At 48.4% G+C, this 21,669-nt stretch overlaps 1 protein-coding gene across 1 annotated transcript in view; it reads left to right on the top strand.

Annotated features, from left to right (window-relative positions):
- LOC125452334 (dynein axonemal heavy chain 6-like) overlaps positions 1–21,669 on the top strand; it is a 920,763-nt gene that overhangs the window by 499,283 nt on the left and 399,811 nt on the right. Inside the window, exons 61-62 of the mRNA XM_059645527.1 lie at positions 3,804–3,963; positions 9,540–9,671. Of these exons, the coding sequence (XP_059501510.1) occupies positions 3,804–3,963; positions 9,540–9,671 (292 nt within the window). The remainder of the gene's footprint in view (positions 1–3,803; positions 3,964–9,539; positions 9,672–21,669) is intronic.

The following is a 21,669-nucleotide window of genomic DNA, read 5'->3' as shown; positions in this document are numbered from 1 at the left end:
ATTTTTTTCAACTTTGGTAAAACTCTTTAGAAATCCTCTGATCTATCAAGCCAGATTTTAGTTTGAGATCATATCAGTACAAAACAAAACAAAACAATCAATGCCAAATCTATATGAATCAGCTGGAGTGCAGTGTGCAGTTTTATATATTACATTTTTAGACAAATATGAAGACCCTAGAGAAAGTGCAGAGAGATTTATTAAAGTATGACTACAGATGAGGAAAATTACTTACCTAGAAAAGGTGATTCTCTCCCAATTTGATAGACATTAGCAAAATCAGGAGAGGGTTGAAGAGAGTTATGAAGGCGAAACTGCGTGCAGTGATAACATCCGTAAATCTGTTTCTCTCTCCATTGATGTCATTTCTAGCACACACAGTTCAATGCACAGACACGTAAACACACACACACATAAACCTATCAGCCGTACACACTCCCCATACCCCACCAAACACACACACACACACACACACACACACACACATCACATGCTCTCACATAGACACACACTCTCTCGCACACACACACACATATATATATACACACACACATATATATAAACACACACACATATATTCTCACTCTCTCTCTCCAGGAAAAGAGACAAAAAAAGACAGATTGCTCTTCAGAAATTTTTTAAAAAATCACATTGCTTGGTGGGTTATTCTTGATAAAGCATAGGATGTTCCTTAGCCTGTGATAATGGGAACTGCAGATGCTAGAGAATCCAAGATAATAAAATGTGAGGCTGGATGAACACAGCAGGCCAAGCAGCATCTCAGGAGCACAAAAGCTGACGTTTCGGGCCTAGACCCTTCATCAGAGAGGGGGATGGGGTGAGGGTTCTGGAATAAATAGGGAGAGAGGGGGAGGCGGACCGAAGATGGAGAGAAAAGAAGATAGGTGGAGAGGAGAGTATAGGTGGGGAGGTAGGGAGGGGATAGGTCAGTCCAGGGAAGACGGACAGGTCAAGGAGGTGGGATGAGGTTAGTAAGTAGGAGATGGAAGTGCGGCTTGGGTTGGGAGGAAGGGATGGGTGAGAGGAAGAACAGATTAGGGAGGCAGAGACAGGTTGGACTGGTTTTGGGATGCAGTGGGTGGAGGGGAAGAGCTGGGCTGGTTGTGTGGTGCAGTGGGGGGAGGGGACGAACTGGGTTGGTTTTGGGATGCGGTGGGGGAAGGGGAGATTTGGAAGCTGGTGAAGTCCACATTGATACCATTAGGCTGCAGGGTTCCCAGGCGGAATATGAGTTGCTGTTCCTGCAACCTTTGGGTGGCATCATTGTGGCAGTGCAGGAGGCCCATGATGGACATGTCATCTAAAGAATGGGAGGGGGAGTGGAAATGGTTTGCGACTGGGAGGTGCAGTTGTTTACTGCGAACCGAGCGGAGGTGTTCTGCAAAGCGGTCCCCAAGCCTCCGCTTGGTTTCCCCAATGTAGAGGTAGCCACACCGGGTACAGTGGATGCAGTATACCACATTGGCAGATGTGCAGGTGAACCTCTGCTTAATGTGGAAAGTCATCTTGGGGCCTGGGATAGGGGTGAGGGAGGAGGTGTGGGGGCAAGTGTAGCATTTCCTGCGGTTGCAGGGGAAGGTGCCGGGTGTGGTGGGGTTGGAGGGCAGTGTGGAGCGAACAAGGGAGTCACGGAGAGATCCTGGATCTCTCAGTCTCCATCTCAGGCAACCAGCTTGTAGCTGATGTCCATTTCAAGCCCACCGACTCCCACAGCTACCTAGAATACACCTCCTCCCGCCCACCCTCCTGCAAAAATTCCATCCCCTATTCCCAATTCCTCCGCCTCCGCCGCATCTGCTCCCACGATGAGGCATTCCACTCCCGCACATCCCAGATGTCCAAGTTCTCCAAGGACCGCAACTTCCCCCCACAGTGGTCGAGAACGCCCTCGACCGCGTCTCCCGCATTTCCCGCAACACATCCCTCACACCCCACCCCCGCCACAACCGCCCCAAGAGGATCTCACACACCACCCCACCAACCTCCGGATACAACGCATCATCCTCCGACACTTCCGCCATCTACAATCCGACCCCACCACCCAAGACATTTTTGCATCCCCACCCCTGTCTGCTTTCCGGAGAGACCACTCTCTCCGTGACTCCCTTGTTCGCTCCACACTGCCCTCCAACCCCACCACACCCGGCACCTTCCCCTGCAACCGCAGGAAATGCTACACTTGCCCCCACACCTCCTCCCTCACCCCTATCCCAAGCCCCAAGATGACTTTCCACATTAAGCAGAGGTTCACCTGCACATCTGCCAATGTGGTATACTGCATCCACTGTACCCGGTGTGGCTCCCTCTACATTGGGGAAACCAAGTGGAGGCTTGGGGACCGCTTTGCAGAACACCTCCGCTCGGTTCGCAATAAACAACTGCACCTCCCATTCGCAAACCATTTCCACTCCCCCTCCCATTCTCTTGATGACATGTCCATCATGGGCCTCCTGCAGTGCCACAATGATGCCACCCGAAGGTTGCAGGAACAGCAACTCATATTCCGCTTGGGAACCCTACAGCCCAATGGTATCAATGTGGACTTCACCAACTTCCAAATCTCCCCTTCCCCCACCGCATCCCAAAACCAGCCCAGTTCGTCCCCTCCCCCCACTGCACCACACAACCAGCCCAGCTCTTCCCCTCCCCCCACTGCATCCCATAACCAGTCCAACCTGTCTCTGCCTCCCTAACCTGTTCTCCCTCTCACCTATCCCTTCCTCCCACCCCAAGCGGCACCTCCATCTCCCACCTACTAACCTCATCCCACCTCCTTGACCTGTCCGTCTTCCCTGGACTGACCTATCCCCTCCCTACCTCCCCACCTATACTCTCCTCTCCACTTATCTTCTTTTCTCTCCATCTTCGGTCCGCCTCTCCCTCTCTCCCTATTTATTCCAGAACCCTCACCCATCCCCCTCTCTGATGAAGGGTCTAGGCCCGAACCGTCAGCTTTTGTGCTCCTGAGATGCTGCTGGGCCTGCTGTGTTCATCCAGCTTCACATTTTATTATCTATGTTCCTTAGCCTGTTGCTTTGATATTCTGACAAGTGTAGTCTAATCCCTCATCATGCATGGCTGTCTCTGAAGTCTTGCAGATGCAGTTTTCTAAAGCAATGAAATGTTCTTTCGGTTGTTCTTTCAAAAGATCATATTTTACTTTAAACTGATATCATATGTTTTCTTTTCTGAAGTTGGACAGATCATTTGGGCAGCTTGTTCTCAGCAGGCTTTCCGCCACCTGATCTGAATAAAGCAAACACCTCTACAATCCAGTCACTGTTCAAATCAGCAGTGCCAGGGTTGAAAGGAAAGCCAGCAGACATACAGGAATCTCAATTTATAAAGATCTTTTTAAGATCTTGCTACAATGAACCTTTCATGATCACTTTAAAGAGATCACTCTACAATTGTCCTCAAGACTTGAAATAAATTTATTTCCCCACAGCCCTTCAAAATGTAAATCCTTCAAACGATGTTTAATAGAAACCATTTTCACAACACTGTGATACACTGGACACTGGTCACTAGGCAACATGTTTTCCCACCCATTTATTTAAGGCACTAAATTACTAGATACCATCTCTTGAGTTCAAAAAATCTATAATTTACTTTAAAATGCAGGTAATCAAACAGACTTCCTGATCCCTCATCACCAAGCTCACAAAAACTCCAAAAAATGAAATAAAAATCAAGTCTTCCATTTTGACGAGCTAAATATGGAATAAAAATGAAAGTTCTGTATTTTTCTCATACTAACCCTCTTGACCCTGTGTGTGCAGAGTCTACACCAGCCCACCAACTTTGGTCCTCACAGTGATGAATGCAGTCTGTGTATTGCTGCAGAAGAGCCCCCAGTGGACCACAGCCAAGCTGCTGCTCGGAGATCCCAGCTTCCTGAAGCACCTCCTCAAACTGGACAAGGATAAAATTCCCGAAAGGGTGAGATTCCGAACACTCACTGAGCACCGAACGTGACAGTTGGGGAGGTGATGGCCAAGTGGTATTATTATAGGAGTATCAGTCCAGAGACCCCAAATCTGAATGCAATAAAATGTATGGAATTCAGAGTCTAATGATGACCATGAATCCATTGTCAATTGTCGGAAAAATTCACCTGGTTCACTAATGCCCCACAGGGAAGGAAACTGCCATCCTTACCAATCTGGCCAACATGTGACTCCAATCCCACAATAATGTGGATGACTCTGAACTGCCCTCTGGGCAATTAGGAATGGACAATAAATGCTGCCTGGCTGGTGATGCCCTCATCCCGTGAATGAACAAAGGAAATAAAACACACACAGTAGGTGGGGGGAAGGAGGGAGGACCGAAGGTTGCAGGAACAGCAACTCATATTCCGCCTGGGAACCCTGCAGCCATATGGTATCAATGTGGACTTCACCAGTTTCAAAATCTCCCCTTCCCCCACTGCATCCCTAAACCAGCCCAGTTCATCCCCTCCCCCCACTGCACCACACAACCAGCCCAGCCCTTCCCCCCCACCCACTGCATCCCAAAACCAGTCCAACCTGTCTCTGCCTCCCTAACCGGTTCTTCCTCTCACCCATCCCTTCCTCCCACCCCAAGCCGCACCCCCAGCTACCTACTAACCTCATCCCACCTCCTTGACCTGTCCGTCTTCCCTGGACTGACCTATCCCCTCCCTACCTCCCCACCTACACCCTCTCCACCTATCTTCTTTACTCTCCATCTTCGGTCCGCCTCCCCCTCTCTCCCTATTTATTCCAGTTCCCTCCCCCCATCCCCCTCTCTGATGAAGGGTCCAGGCCCGAAACGTCAGCTTTTGTGCTCCTGAGATGCTGCTTGGCCTGCTGTGTTCATCCAGCCTCACATTTTATTATCTAGGTGGGGCGAAGGGCTTTGGCTCCTCCCAAACCTGTGCCTTTACCACTGAAAAGGAGAAGGGCAGCAGATACATGGGAACATCACCCCGTGCAAGCTCCCCTCCAAGCCACTCACCATCCTAACTTGGAAATATATCTCCTTTCCTTCAATACCATTAAGTTAAAATCCTGGAATACTCGCCCTCATAGGCCTGAGGATGTGTGTGTAGAACACAGTCTGCAATGGGATAACAAGGTGTGGAGCTGGATGAACACAGCAGGCCAAGCAGCATCAGAGGAGCAGGAAAGCTGACGTTTCGGGCCGAGACCCTTCTTCAGAAATGGGGGAGGGGAAGGGAGTTCTGAAATAAATAGGGAGAGGTGGGGGAGGTGGATACAAGATGGATAAAGGAGAAGATAGGTGGAAAGGAGACAGACAGGTCAAAAAGGCAGGGATGGAGCCAGTAAAGGTAAGTGTGGGTGGGAGTTAGGGAGGAGATAGTTCAGTCCAGGGAGGATGGTTAGTAGGTAGGAGGTGGGACTAGGGCTAGGTGGGATAGGTGGAAGGGAGGACAGGTTAGGGAAGTGGGAACAAGCTGGGCTGGTTTTGTGATGCAGTAGGTGGAGGGGAGATTTTGAAGCTTGTGAAATCCAGATTGATACCATTGGGCTACAGGGTTCCCAAGCGGAACATGAGGTGCTGTTCCTGCAACCTTCAGGTGGCATCATTGTGGCACTGCAGGAGGCCCAGGATGGACATGTCGTCTGAGGAATGGGAGGGGAAGTTGAAGTGGCCTGCGACTGGGAGGTGCAGTTGTTTAGTGCGAACTGAGCGTAGGTGTCCTACAAAGCGGTCCCCAAGCCTCCGCTTGGTTTCCCCGATGTGGAGAAGGCCACAACGGGAACAGTAGATGCAGTATACCACATTGGTGGATGTGCAGGTGATCATCTGTTTGATGTGGAAACATATTCTTGGGGCCTGGGGTGGGAGTGAAGGAGGATGTGTAGGGACAGGTAAGCACTTTCTGCGATTGCAGGGGAAAGTGCCGGGTGTCGTGGGGCTGGAGGGGAGTGTGAAGCGGACAAGGGAGTCACAGAGAGAATGGTCCCTCCAGAAAGCAGACGAGGGTGGGGAGAGAAAAATGTCTTTGGTGGTGGGGTTGGATTGGAGATGGCGGAAGTGTCAGAAGATGATGCATTGGATCTGGACGTTGGTGGGGTGGTACGTGAGGACGAGGGGGATTCTGTTTTAATTGGTATTGCAGGGAGGGGATGTGAAGGGTGAGTTGCAGGAATTGCAGGAGACACGGTCGTGGGCGTTCTCGACCACTGTGGGGGGGATGTTGCAGTCCCTGAAAAATGAGGACATCTGAGATGGAATGCCTCATCCTGGGAGCAGATGCGGCAAAGGCGAAGAAATTGGGAATTGGAGATGACATTTTTGCAGGAAGGTGTATTCTCGGTAGCTGTAGGAGTCGGTGGGCTTGAAATGGATATCAGTTTCCAGGTGGTTGCCAGAGATGGAGACAGAGAGGTCCCGGAAGGTGAGGGATGTAATGGAGATGGTCCAGGTGAACCTAAGGTTGGGGAGAAGTTGTTGGTGAAGAGAATAAACTGTTCGAGCTCCTAGTGGGAGCACAAGGTGGCACCAATACAGTCATCATACAGGTTTGGGGCCTGTGTAGGTGCGAAACAGGGACTGTTCCACGTCACCTACAAAGAGGCAGGCATAGCTTGGGCCCATGCGGGTACCCATGGCCACCCACTTTGTCTGCAGGAAGTGGGAGGAATTGAAAGAGAAGTTGTTGAGGGTGAGGACAGTTTGGCTAGGTGGATGAGGGTGTCATTGGAGGGGGACTGGCCAGGCCTGTGGGACAGGAAGAACCGGAGGGCCTTTAGGCCATTTGCATGGGGAATGCAGGTGTTTAGGGACTGGACGTCCGTGGTGAAAATGAGTTGTTGGGGTCATGATTAAGGAGGCCATGGTGGGAGATGTTGGAGAGTTGGCGTCTGGCCTCGGCGATGTAAAGGTCAGTCCGCCATACTACAACTGTGACTCCGTTGTCCACAGGTTTTATGGTGACGTTGGGATTGGAGCAGAGGGAGCGGAGGTCTGCACGTTCTGCGGGGGCGAGGTTGGAGTGGGTGAGAGGGGTGGAGAGATTGAGGCGATTGATATCTCAATGGCAGTTGGAGATGAAGAGTTTGGGGGGGTACGTTTGCTTGGGGTGGTGTCCAGGAGGAAGGGGCCAGTGGAGGGATGGTTAGGCTCATGTTTAAAGAAGTAAGCGTGGAGGCGAAGGTGCCGGAAAAACTGCTGTATGTCCAAGTGTGAGCGGTATTCGCTGATGTGTGGGTGGAGGGGGAACAAAGGTGAGCCCTTTACTGAGGACTGACTGTTTGTCCTCAATCAGGGGGAGGTCTGGGGGGAAGGTGAAGACTCGGCAGGGCTGGGTGCTTCTGTCTCCTCTGCAGCTGCCAGCTTGGGGGCGATGGGTGGACTGATGTCGGCATTGGTGGTGGGTGGAGTGACATCGGCAGTTGTGGTATGGCGCACTGACCTCAACATCGTCAAGGCCAGATGCCAACTCTTCGACACCTCTCACGACCGCCTCCTTGATCGTGACCCCAACACTTCATTTTCATCATGGACGTCCAGTCCGTCATGCAGATGGCCTAAAGGCCCTCCACTTCTTCCTGTCCCGCAGGCCCAACCAGGCCCTGTCCACCAACCCCCTCATCCGCCTAGCCAAGCTCATCCTCGCCCTCAACAACTTCTCTTTTGATTCCTCCCACTTCCTACAGACAAAGGGGCTGGCCATGGGTACCCACGTGGGCCCAAGCTATGCCTGCTTCTTTGTAGGTTACGTGGAACAGTCCCTCTTCCGCACCTACACAGGCACCAAACCCCACCTCTTCCTCGTTACATTGATGACTGTATCGGCGCTGCCTCGTGCTCCCACAAGGAGCTCAAACAGTTCATTCACTTCACCAACACCTTCCACCCCAACCTCAAGTTCACCTGGGCCATCTCCAACACATCCCTCATCTTCCTGGACCTCTCTGTCTTCATCTCAGGCAACCACCTTGAAACCCATGTCCATTTCAAGCCCACCAACTCCCACAGCTATCTGGAATACACCTCTTCCCACCCACCGTCCTGCAAAAATTCCATCCCCTATTCCCAATGCCTTTGCCTCCGCTGTATCTGCTCCCAGGATGAGGCGTTCCACTCCCGAGCGTCTCAGATGTCCTCGTTTGTCAAGGACTGCGACTTGCCCCTGTCAGTGGTCGAGAATGCCCTCGGCCGTGTCTCCCGCATTTCCCGCCACTCATCCCTCACACCCCACCCCCGCAATAACTGCCCTAAGAAAATCCCCTAGTCCTCACATACCACCCCACCAACCTCCAGATCCAACGCATCATCCTCTGACACTTCCACCATCTGCAATCCAACCCCACGATCAAAGACATTTCTCCATATCTGCTTTCCATAGGGACCACACTCTCCATGACTCCCTTGTCGGCTCTACACTCCACTCCAGCTTCACCACACCCGGCACTTTTCCCTGCAACCACAAGAAGTGCTACTCCTGCCCCCACACCACCTCCCTCACCCCCATCCAGTCCCCAAGAAGACTTTCCACATCAGGCAGATGTTCACCTGCACATCTGCCAATGTAGTATACTGCATCTGCTGTACACGGTGTGGCTTCCTCTACATTGGGGAAACCAAGCAGAGCTTTGGGGACCGCTTTGCAGAACACCTCCGCTCGGTTCGCAATAAACAACTGCACCTCCCAGTCGCGAACCATTTCAACTCCCCCTCCCATTCCTCAGACATGTCCATCCTGGGCCTCCTGCAGTGCCCCAGCGATGCCACCCAAAGGCTGCAGGAACAGCAATTCATATTCCGCTTGGGAACCCTGCAGTCCAATGGTATCAATGTGGACTTCACCAGCTTCAAAATCTCCCCTTCCCCTACTGCATCCCAAAACCAGCCCAGCTCGACCCCTCCCCCCACTGCATCCCAAAACCAGCCCAGCTTGTCCCTGCCTCCCTAACCTGTCCTCCCTCCCACCCATCCCCTCCTCCCACCTCAAGCCACTCCCCCCCATCTCCTACCTATTAGCCTCATCCAGCCCCTTTGACCTGAACGTCTTCCCCGGACTGACCTATCCCCTCCCTAACTCCCCAACTACACCCACCTTTACTGGCTCCATCCCCGCTCCTTTAACTTGTCTGTCTCCTTCCCACCTATCTTCTCCTGTATTCATCTTCTTTCCACCTCCCCCTTTCTCCCTATTTGTTTCAGAATCCTCTTCCCCTCGCACATTTCTGATGAAAGGTCTCGACCCGCAATGTCAGCTTTCCTACTCCCCTGATGCTGCTCGGCCTGCTGTGTTCATCCAGCTCCACACCTTGTTGTCTCAGATTCTGCAGCATCTGCAGTTCCATCAATCCCACAGCCTGCAGTGGGGTCGGAAGCTATCTCACGACTGCCATCTCTGAGCAAATTTGGGTTCAGCAATAAATACCAGATGTGCCAGAATGAAAATGGCCAGATTAGAATTCCCAGCGGTCTCCCCAGAGCCTCGGATGAATGGGAAGTAGTGATGAACTTTGACCTGGAGCAGTAGCTCTATTGAAATGCAATTTTCTGATTGCCAGGTATTCATGCGGTTGAGGATTTATTCGAAGCACCCTGACTTTAACCCTGACAGAGTAGGCACAGTGTCGACGGCCTGCCGCTCCCTCTGCCAATGGGTGTTAGCCATAGAGCACTATCACGAAGTCCGAAAGGTAGGCAGCAATGGCTCGGAGCCTGGGCGAAACCTTCATTTTGTGTGAGGGATATCTACAGCAGATATGGAGAAGCATCTTGAACTGCAGACATACGAACACTTTGGGGTTAGATGCTGAAATAGAGCTTTACCTTGAGAAAATAAGAATACTGGATGGCTGAGTCCTTATCAGGCAAGGCAGAAGGTAAGTGACAGGAGGGTGTGTCCAGGGACAGGGGGGTGAGTACAGAGACAGGAGGGTGTGTACAGGGACAGGAGATTGTGTATAGGGGCAGGAGGGTGTGTACAGGGGCAGGAGGGTGTGTACAGGGACAAGAGGATGAGTACAGGGACAGGAGGGTGAGTACAGGGACAGGAGGGTGAGTACAGGGACAGGACGGTGAGTACAGGGACAGGAGATTGTGTACAGGGACAGGAGTGTGTGTACAGGGACAGGAGAGTGTGCACAGCGACAGGAGAGTGTGCACAGGGACAGGAGAGTGTGCACAGGGACAAGAGGATGAGTACAGGGACAGGAGGGTGAGTACAGGGACAGGAGGGTGAGTACAGGGACAGGAGATTGTGTACAGGGACAGGAGTGTGTGTACAGGGACAGGAGAGTGTGCACAGGGACAGGAGAGTGTGCACAGGGACAGGAGGATGTGTACAGGGACAGGAGGGTGTATATGGTTGCAGGGACTTCAGTTAAAACATCCAAGGATTCACAACATACCAAAAAGACAGGGAGGTGGGCAGAGGGGGTAGGGTTGCCTTGTTAGTTAAGAATGGAATAAAATCTACGGCACTGAATGACATAGGGTCAGAAGATGTGGAGTCTGTGTGGGTGGAATTGAGGAACCACAAAGGCAAAAAAACTATACTGGGAGTTATGTACAGACCTCCTAACAGTGATCAGGACCAGGGGCACAAGATGCACCGAGAAATAGATAGGGCATGTCAGAAAGGCAAGGTCATGGTGATCATGTGGGACTTCAATATGCAGGTGGATTGGGTGAATAGTGTTGCTGGCGGATCCAGCGAAAAGGAATTCATGGAGTGTTTGCTGGATGGCTTTTTGGAACAGCTTGTGATGGAGCCCACAAGGGACCAGGCTATTCTAGACTTAGTGCTATGTAATGAGCCAGAGTTTATAAAAGGCCTTAAAGTAAGGGAACACTAAGGAGGCAGCGATCATAATATGGTAGAGTTCAGTCTGCAGTTTGAAAGAGAGAAGGCAAAATCGGATATAATGGTGTTACAGTTAAATAAAGGTATTTCCAGGAGCATGAGAGAGGAATTGATGAAAATCGACTGGAAGCAGAGCCTAGCGGGGAAGACAGTAGAGCAACAATGGCAGGAGTTTCTGGGTGTAATTGAGGACACAGAACAGAGGCTCATCCCAAAGAAAAGAAAGATTATCCGGGGTGGGATAGACAGCCATGGCTGACAAAGGAAGTCAGGAAATATATCAAAGAAAAAGAGACAGCCTATAAAGTGGCCAAGAGCACTGGGAAATCAGAAGATTGGGAAGGCTTCAAAAACAGACAGAGGATAGCAAAGAGAGCAATAAGGAAGGAGAAGATCACATATGAAGATAGGCTAGCTAGTAATATTAGAAATGATAGTAAAAGCTTCTTTCAATACATAAGAAACAAACGTGAGGCAAAAGTAGATATTGGGCCGCTCCACATTGATGCTGGAAGGCTAGTGATGGGAGATAAGGAAATAGCTGAAGAACTTAATAAGTACTTTGCGTCAGTCTTCACAGTGGAAGACATGAGTAGTGTGCCAACAATTAGGATGAGTCAGGGGGCAGAGTTGAGTATGGTAGGCATTACAAAAGAGAAAGTGCTAGAAAAGCTAAAAGGTCTAAAAATTGATAGATCTCCTGGCCCCGATGGGCTACATCCTCGAGCTCTGAGGGAGGTGGCTGAGGAAATAGTGGAGGCTTTAGTTGTGATCTTTCAAAAGTCAGTGGAGTCAGGGAAAGTCCCAGATGATTGGAAAATTGCTGTTGTAACCCCCTTGTTTAAGAAAGGATCAAGGCAAAAGATGGAAAATTATAGGCCGATTAGCCTAACCTCGGTAGTTGGTAAAATTCTAGAATCCAGTGTCAAGGATGAGATTTCTAAATTCCTGGAAGTACAGGGTCAGATTAAAACAAGTCAGCATGGTTTTAGTAAGGGGAGATTGTGCCTGACAAACCTGTTAGAATTCTTTGAAGAGGTGACAAGTATGTTAGACCAGGGAAACCCAGTAGATATTATCTATCTAGACTTCTAAAAGGCCTTTGATAAGGTGCCTCATGGGAGGCTGATGAGCAAGGTGAGGACCCATGGTGTTCGAGGTTAGCTACTGGCTTGGATTGAGGATTGGCTGTCTGACAGAAGGCAGAGAGTTGGCATAAAAGGCTCTGTTTCGGAATGGCAACCGGTGACGAGTGGTGTCCCACAGGGTCCAGTGTTGGGGCCGCAGCTGTTCACCTTATATATTAATGGTCTGGATGAAGGGACTGGGGACATTCTGGCGAAGTTTGCCGATGATACAAAGATAGGTGGACAGGCAGGTAGTACTGAGGAGGTGGGGAAGCTGCAGAAAGATTTAGACAGTTTAGGAGAGTGTCCAGGAAATGGCTGATGAAATTCAATGTGAGTAAATGTGAGGTTTTGCACTTTGGAAAAAAGAATACAGGCATGGACTATTTTCTAAACGGTGAGAAAATTTGCAAAGCAGAAGTACAAAGGGATCTGGGAATGTTGTCCAGGATTCTCTAAAGGTTAACTTGCAGGTAGAGTCCATAATTAAGAAAGCGAATGTAATGTTGTCGTTTATCTCAAGAGGGTTGGAATATAAAAGCAGTGATGTGCTTCTGAGGCTTTATAAGGCTCTAGTTAGGCCCCATTTAGAATACTGTGTCCAATTTTGGGCCCCACACCTCAGGAAGGACATACTAGCCCTGGAGCGTGTCCAGTGGAGATTCACACGGGTGATCCCTGGAATGGTCGGTTTAACGTATGATGAACGGCTAAGGATCCTGGGATTGTACTCATTAGAGTTTCGAAGGTTGAGGGGTGATCTAATAGAAATTTACAAGATAATGTATGGTTTAGAAGGGGTGGACGCTAGGAAGTTGTTTCCGTTAGGCAGGGAGACTCGGACCCATGGGCACAGCCTTAAAATTAGAGGGGGTAAATTTAAAACTGAAGTGAGACGACATTTCTTCAGCCAGAGAGTGGAGGGCTTGTGGAATTCATTGCCACGGAGTGCAGTGGAGGTCGGGACGTTGGATGCCTTCAAAGCAGAGATCGATTAAATTCTTGATCTCAGAAAGAATCAAGGGCTACGGGGAGAGTGCAGGGAAGTGGAGTTGAAATGCCCATCAGCCATGATTTAAATGGCGGAGTGGGCTTGATGGGCCGAATGGCCTTACTTCCACTCCTATGTCTTATGGTCTTATGGGACAGGAGAGAGTGTACAGTGACAGGAGAGAGTGTACAGTGACAGGAGGGTGTGTACAGGGACAGGAAAGTGTGTACAGGGACAGGAGAGTGTGTACAGGGACAAAAGGGTGTGTACCGGGACAGGAGGGTGTGTATGGACAGGACGGTGTAAGTGGGAGAGCAGTACCTTTATTGTAATGAGTGTCTGAACAGGGAGACTGGAATCTGTGGGTACCAGACAAGTAAGTACACTGATTTTCCTGTCCATGTTTTACCAATCTAAAGATTAGGAAATCATACCCAACAAAGTAATCATTTGAATTTACATTTTACATTGAAATTAAAAGATGTTTTCATTGAAATTAGTGACAAATTTTGTGGGATTGTTGTCAATTTCATCTGATTGACTCTGGGCAGTAAATACGTCCCTTTACTTGATCTCATGTTGTTCATGATTCCTGACCCATAACAGTGTAGATGTCTCAAACCTGTTGTGTGAAATGACCCAGTATGTTACTCATTATACCAAAGCACCTTGAGAACAAAGCCTGCCGTGAGGAGAGTTACACAAGGCAATATTTGCCCCACATTGCCTGATTCCCAAAAATACAATTCAACAACATAATTCAAAGAAATGTTGTAAATACTTACTCCCTCCAACTGCTGTCACATCCAACTAAAAATGTAGCAATTGTAATGAGGTCAGCTGGCTACTCCTCATAGAATCTGAGTTCCCTGATTGGGGCTGTTAATGCAGTCCAGTCAGGGAGCCCTGGCTGACAGATATAAACAGGGAATGTCGGAGATACTACCACTCTGAGAGCTGGCTCTGAATCAGGCTGTACTAGAGTCAAGCATTATTCATGTGTAAATAAAGGGTCATGTGGTGATGAGATACCAGCCTCTGTGGAGTTATTCCAGAATCAAAAACAACTAAACACAAATTTCTGTTTATTTTATAGAGAAAATCTTACAGAGTTCTTTGATTCAGTACGTTTGCTCCTGTTGTAATTTTCAGATTTCCCAGTTTCCCAGATAAAGGAAGACATTAGCAAGTACAGGACTGAATGGGATGAAGCCCAAATGGGAGGGTGGGGATGAGGATGATTAGCTGGGTCTTGGATATCCTCGGGCCTTGCATTGCCGCTCAGCCACAATCAGACTGCTCAGTGTCCTGCCCTTACTCCTGCGGGGTGCAGCACACCTCAGCATTTCAAAGGAAGTTAAATTGGCTCTACTCTGGTAAAACCAGCGGAGAAAGCTCTTCATTCTACAGTCACATGACCAAGGGTTGTTCTGCAGGAAAACCTGGCGAAGGCCTGTGAAGAAGACCATAAGACATATAGGAGCACAAATTAGGCCGTTCAGCACAGGAAATCTGCTCTGCCATTCGATCATAGCTGATATGTTTCTCAACCCCAAGATAGGGATAGGGGAAGATGCAGGTAAAGAGGCGGGGGGAGGGCCGGAGGAAAGTAGTGGTGGTAAGTGGGCACCGGTAGTAGGGACAATCTAATTGATCAGTGGGAAGAATGATGGTGGTTGGAGGTGAAATGGAAGGGAGGAGGTGGAGCTGGAAGGGGAGCTGGGGGATGGGTGGGAAGATTATTTGAAATTAGAGAACTCAATGTTGACTCCTCTGAACTGTAGGGGGCCCAGGCAGAAGATAGGCGAAAGGTGTGGTGGAGTTGCATTTCTGGTCAAAGAGGATATCATAGCTGTGCTGTAGAAGGGAACTATGGAGGACTCGAGCAGTGAGACAATAGGGGAAGAGCTCAGAAATAGAAAGGGTGTGGTAATAATGTTGGGGCTGTACTACAGACCTCCCAACAGCGAGCGTGAGATAGAGGTACAAATATGTAAACAGATTATGGAAAGATGTAGGAGCAACAGGGCGGTGGTAATGGGAGATTTTAATTTTCCTAACATTGACTGGGATTCACTTAGTGTGAGGAGTTTAGATGGAGCAGAGTTAGTAAGGAACATCCAGGAGGGTTTTCTAGAGCAGTATGCAAATAGTCCAACTCAGGAAGGGGCCATACTGGACCTGGTGTTGGGGAATGAGCCCAGCCTGGTGGTTGAAGTTTCAGTAGGGGATTACTTTGGGAATAGCGATCACAATTCAGTAAGTTTTAGAATACTCAAGAGTGGTCCTAAAGGAAGAGTACTGAATTGGGGGAAAGGCCAACTATAGCAAGATTTGGCAGGAGCTGGGGAATGTGGATTGGGAGCAGCTGTTTGAGGGTAAATCCGCATTTGATACGTGGGAGGCTTTAAAAGAGAGGTTGATTTGAGTGCAGGATAGCCATGTCCCTGTGTAAATGAGGGATAAAGAGGGCAAGATTAGGGAACCATGGATAACAGGTGAAATTGTGAGACTAGCAAAGAGGAAAAAGGAAGCGTACATTAGGTCTGGGAACTGAAAACAGACAAAGCTTGGGAAAAATATCGGGAAATTGTGACCAATCTGAAGTGAGGAATTAAGAAGGCTATAAAGGGTCATGAAATATTTTCAGCAAACAGGGTGAAGGAAAATCCCAAAGCCCTTTATTCATACATAAGGAGAAAGAGGGTTACTAGAGAAAGATTGGCCCACTCGAGGACAAAGGAGGGAAGTTATGCGAGGAGTCAGAGAAAATGGGTGAGGTTCTTAATGAGTACTTTGCGTCGGTATTCACTGAGCAGAGGATCATGACAAATGTTGAGGTTAGGGATAGATGTTTGATTACTCTAGGTCAAGTTAGCATAAGGAGAGAGGAAGTGTTGGGTATTCTAAAAGGCAGTAGGGTAGACAAGTCCCCAAGGTCCAGATGGGATCTATCCCAGGTTACTGAGGGAAGCAAGAGAGGAAATAGCCGGGGTCTTAACAGATATCTTTGCAGCATCCTTAAACACGGCTGAGGTCCCAGAGGACTGGAGAATTGCTAATGTTGTCCCCTTGTTTAAGAAGGGTAGCAGGGATAATCCAGGTAATTATCGACCGGTGACTCTGACGTCAGTGGTAGGGAAGCTACTGGAGAAGATACTGAGGGGTAGGATCAATTCCCATTTGGAAGAAAATGGGCTTATTAGTAATAGGCAACATGGTTTTGTGCAGGGAAGGTCATGTCTTACCAACTTAATAGAATTCTTTGAGGACGTGACAAAATTGATTGATGAGGGAAGGGCTACAGATGTCACATACATGGGCTTCAGTAAAGTGTTTGATAAGGTTCCCCATGATAGGCTGATGGAGAAAGTGATGTTGCATGGGGTCTAGGGTGTGCTAGCTAAATGGATATAGAACTGGCTAGGCAACAGGAGACAGAGAGTTGTAGTGGAAGGGAGTTTCTCAAAATGGAAAACTGTGACCAGTAGTGTTCCAGTGATGACCCTGTGCTGGGACCACTGTTGTTTGTGATATATGTAAATGATCTGGAGGAAGGTGTAGGTGGTCTGATCAGCAAGTTTGCAGATGACACGAAGATTGGTGGAGTAGCAGATAGTGAAGGGGACTGTCAGAGATTACAGCAGAATATAGACAGATTGGAGAGTTGGGCAGAGAAATGGCAGATGGAGTTCAATCCAGGCAAATGTGAGATGATGCATTTTGGAAGATCCAATTCAAGAGCGAACTATACAGTAAATGGAAAAGTTCTAGGGAAAATTGATGGACAGAGAGATCTGGGTGTTCAGGTCCATTGTAACTTGAAGGTGGCAACGCAGGTCAATAGGGTGGTCAAGAAGGCATATGGCATACTTTCCTTCATTAGGCGGGGTATTGAGTACAAGAGTTGGCAGGTCATGTTGCAGTTGTACAGGACTTTGGTTCGGCCACATTTGGAGTACTGTGTGTAGTTCTCGTTGCCACATTACCAAAAGGATGTGGATGCTTTGGAGGGTGCAGAGGAGGTTCACCAGGATGTTGCCTGGTATAGAGGGTGCTAGCTATGAAGAGAGGTTGAGTAGATTAGGATTATTTTCATTAGAAAGATGGAGATTGAGGGGGGTATCTGACTGAGGTCTACAAAATCATGAGGGGTATAGACAGGGTGGATAGCAAGAAGCTTTTTCCTAGAATGGGGGACTCAATTACTAGGGGTCATGAGTTCAAAGTGAGAGGAGGAAAGTTTAAGGGAGATATGCATGGAAAGTTCTTTGTACAGAGGGTGGTGGGTGCCTGGAACACGTTGCCAGCGGAGGTGGTAGACGGAGACACGATAGTGTCTTTTAAGATGTATCTGGACAGGTACATGGATGGGCAGGGAGCAGAGAGATACAGATCCTTAGAAAATAGGTGACAGGTTTAGATAGAGGATCTGGATCAGCGCAGGCTTGGAGGGCCGAAGGGCCTGTTCCTGTGCTGCAATTTTCTTTGTTCTTTATAAGTGTTGTTCCTCAAATTTGTGTTGCAAGTCGCTCTGACACTGGATGAAGTCATGGACAAACACGGTGGAGTGAGAGTGGGAGGGAGAGTGGAGGTTGAAACGGGCAGTGACTGGGAGGTTAGGCTGGACATTATGGGCCAGACAATGATGCTCAGCAAAAAGGTTGGAGACGATGTGGGTAGTGGGGGTGGGTCACCGGAGGCAGTAGCGTCATGGACAGTGTTGGAGACTGTGGCTGCATGGGCCATGGTGGGGTCGTGGTGAAGGGAGAGGTAGGATGTGGTGTCAGGAGGATTGTTGTTCAGCCTCTGGGACGGAGGGGTCCATGCTCCACATTATCAACCCCTGCCTTTGTCAGTGGGTTTGAGAGGGAAACAGGGATTGGTGCAGAGAGAGTGGAGTCTTCCATAAGGACCATTCCCTTTGCCATTTCATAGTTTGTGCCACAATCCCCACCGATCATTCCAACAACTCCCCCCACTCTGTTACCTACCCCTATAATCATTAAAAATACAACACCTGCCCACACACCGCCTCCCTCACCTCCATCAGGGCCCTAAACAGTCCTTCCAGTTGAAACAGAGCTTCACCTGCATATCCTCCAACCCCGTCTCCTGCATCTGGTGCTCCTGATGTGGCCATCTCTACCTCGGTGACATTAAACATGTGTGACCATTTTGCTCAGCATCTTTGTCTGGCCCGTAATGGCCAGCCTAACTTCCTGGTCACTGCCCATTTCAACCCTGACTCCCTCTGCACACACTCCCCCACACCCCCAGCCCCCATTCCCTCTCTGACATGTCCATCCTCAGCTCTCTCCAGTGTCACAGCAACTTGCAACACAAATTTGAAGAACAACACCTCCCACCTGGGCCCCCTACAGCCCAGAGGACTCAACATTGAGTTCTCCAATTTCAAATAACCTTCCCACCCACTCCCAGCTCCCCGTCCAGCCCCACCTCCTCCCTTACATTCCACCTCAGCCACGAACCGGATTTATCCCTCCTGTTGACCAATCAGGTCATATATACTACCGCTGTTCACGTATCATCACCGTTTCAGTACCTCCTCCCTCCCCGTTTATCTGCAGCTCCCCGTAACCCCACATCCAGTCCTGAAGAAGGGTTATACCCAAAACATTGACTACTGCTTTCCTCCAGATGCTGCCTGGCCTGCTGTATTCTTCCAGCTTCCTGTTTGTCTACCACGGATTCCAGATTTTTTTGTCTCTAGGAGTAGATTGGTAATCCTTTCTGTTCTCTGTCATTTGTTAAAATTAGGTTTGTTACAATAATAGTTATTCTCTGTTGATAACAAATCCTGAAATGAATTGCCTTTGTCCTGAGAAGCAGTCAGCCAGGTAAACTGGTCATCCTGATGATCTCATTCAGATTTTATCAATATTCAGACAGCTTTTGGAGAAGCAGGACATGATTTTCAGTGCACTCTGCCCATTGAAGTCATGACGCAAGGATTTAAAAATATTCAAAGAATCTGCTTCCAACACCTTTGCAGGAAGGGAGTATCCAAAGACTTTCAGTTCTCTGTGAGAAAATATTTCTCTTTATCTTCACTTTAAATGGTGCCTGCACATTTTGAAATAGTAAGTCATTGTGCTCGATTCACCCATTCAGACAGCATACCTTGTCCCCTCAACATCTTTTATGGTTCAAACAGGTCACCTTCTTCCTCTACTATCTACAGTGGGCTCTGGCCCAGACTGTCCAATCTGTAGCAATGTCTGTTGGTGATCTTATCAAATGCCTTTTGGAAATCCAAGTACACTACATCTACAGATTCCCCTTTATCAACCCTACTTGTTACCTCCTGAAAGAACTCTGAGAAATTAGTCAAATATGATTTCCCTTTCACAAACTAGGTTGGCTCTGCCTGATTTATTGGTGTTTTCTAAATGTCCTGCTATTGGCTCCCTCTTAATGAGCTCTAGTCGTTTCCCACTGTGACACAATTAGGCTGACAAATTGGTGCCGAGCTTGGATAGAGCAGGGACAGGAATGGTTGTTGCAGGTTCCGGGATTTAGATGTTTAAATAAGAACGGAGAAAATGGTAAAAGGGGCAGAGGTATGGCATTTTTGGTCAAGGACAGTATTACAGTTGCAGAAAGGATGTTTGGGGACTCATCAACTGAGGTAGTACGGGCGGAGGTTAGAAACAGGAAAGAAGAGGTCACCCTGTTGGGAGTTTTCTATAGGCCTCCGAATAGTTCCAGAGATGTAGAAGAAAGGACAGCAAAAATGATTCTGGATAGGAGTGAGAGAGACAGGGTAGTTGTCATGGGGGACTTCAACTTTCCAAATATTGACTGGGAACACTATAGTTCGAGTACTATAGATGGGTCAGTTTTTGTCCTGTGTGTACAGGAGGGCTTCCTGAGACAGTATGTAGATAAGCCAACAAGGGGAAAAGCCACATTAGATTTGGTACTGGGTAATGAGCCCGGCCAGGTGTTAGATTTGGAAGTAGGTGAGCACTTTGGTGATAGCGATCACAATTCTGTTATGTTTACTTTAGTGATGGAAAGGGATAGGTGTACACCACTGGACAAGAGTTAGAGCTGGGGGAAAGGCAATTACGATGAGATTAGGCAAGATTTAGGGAGCATAGGATGGGAAAGGAAATGGCAGGGGATGGGCACATTAGAAATGTCGAGCTTATTCAAGGAAAAGCTCCTGTGTGTCCTAAATAAGTATGTACCTGTCAGGCAGGGAGGAAGCTGTAGAACGCAGGAGCCGTGGTTTACGAAGGAAGTGGAATCTCTGGTCAAGAGGAAGAAGAAGGCTTATGTTAGGATGAGATGTGAAGGCTCAGTTAGGGCGCTTGAGGGCTACGAGGTAGCCAGGAAAGACCTAAAGAGAGAGTTTAGAAGAGCCAGGAGGAGACATGAGAAGTTGTTGGTGGATAGGATCAGGGTAGACCCTAAGGCTTTCTATAAGTATTTAAGGAATAAAAGAATGACGAGAGTAAGATTAGGGCCAATCAAGGATAGTAGTGGGAAGTTGTGTGTGAAGTCAGAGGAGATAAGGGAAGCACTAAATGAATATTTTTCAACAGTATTCACTCTAGAAAATGACAATGTTGTCGAGGAGAATACTGAGATACAGGCTACTATACTAGGTGGGATTGAGGTTCACAAGGAAGAGGTATTAGAAATCCTACAGAGGGTGAAGATAGATAAGTCCCCTGGGCTAGATGGGATTTATCCGAGGATCCTCTGAGAAGCCAGGAAGGAGATTGCCGAGCCTTTGGCATTGATCTGTAACTCGTCATTGTCTACAGGAATAGTGCCAGATGACTGGAGGATAGCAAATGTGGTTCCCCTGTTCAAGAAGCAGGGGGTAGAGACAACCCTGGTAATTATAGACCAGTGAGCCTTACCTCAGTTGTTGGCAAAGGGGTGAAAAAGGTTATAAGGGATAGGATTTATAATCATCTGGAAAAGAATAAATTGATTAGGGATAGTCAGCACGGTTTTGTGAAGGGTAGGTCGTGCCTCACAAACCTTATTGAGTTCTTTGAGAAGGTGACCAAAACAGGTAGATGAGAGTAAACCAGTTGATGTGGTGTATATGGATTTCAGCAAGGCGTTCAATAAGGTTCCCCACAATAGGCTATTGTACAAAATGTGGAGGAATGGGATTGTGGGAGATATAGCAGTTTGGATCGGAAATTGGCTTGCTGAAAGAAGACAGAGGGTGGTAGTTGATGGGAAATGTTCATCCTGGAGACCAGTTACTAGTGGTGTACCGCAAGGGTCGGTGTTGGATCCACTGCTGTTTGTCATTTTTATAAATGACCTGGATGAGGGCGTAGAAGGATGGGCTAGTAAATTTGCAGACAACACTAAGGTCGGTGGAGTTGTGGATAGTGACGAAGGATGTTGTAGGTTACAGAGAGACATAGACAAGCTGCAGAGCTGGGCTGAGAGGTGGCAAATGGACTTTAATGCAGACAATTGTGAGGTGATGCACTTTGGTAGGAGTAACCGGAAGGCAAAGTACAGGGCTAATGGTAAGATTCTTAGTAGTGTAGATGAGCAGAGAGATCTCTGTGTCCATGTACACAGATCCTTGAAAGTTGCCACCCAGGTTGACAGAGCTGTTAAGAAGGCATACAGTGTTTTAGCTTTTATTAATAGAGGGATCGAGTTCCGGAACCAAGAGGTTATGGTGAAGCTGTACAAAACTCTGG

The sequence above is a fragment of the Stegostoma tigrinum genome, chromosome 4 (assembly GCF_030684315.1).
Source record: "Stegostoma tigrinum isolate sSteTig4 chromosome 4, sSteTig4.hap1, whole genome shotgun sequence".
Taxonomy (NCBI): Eukaryota; Metazoa; Chordata; class Chondrichthyes; order Orectolobiformes; family Stegostomatidae; genus Stegostoma; species Stegostoma tigrinum.
This window is presented reverse-complemented; position numbering and strand designations above follow the sequence as displayed.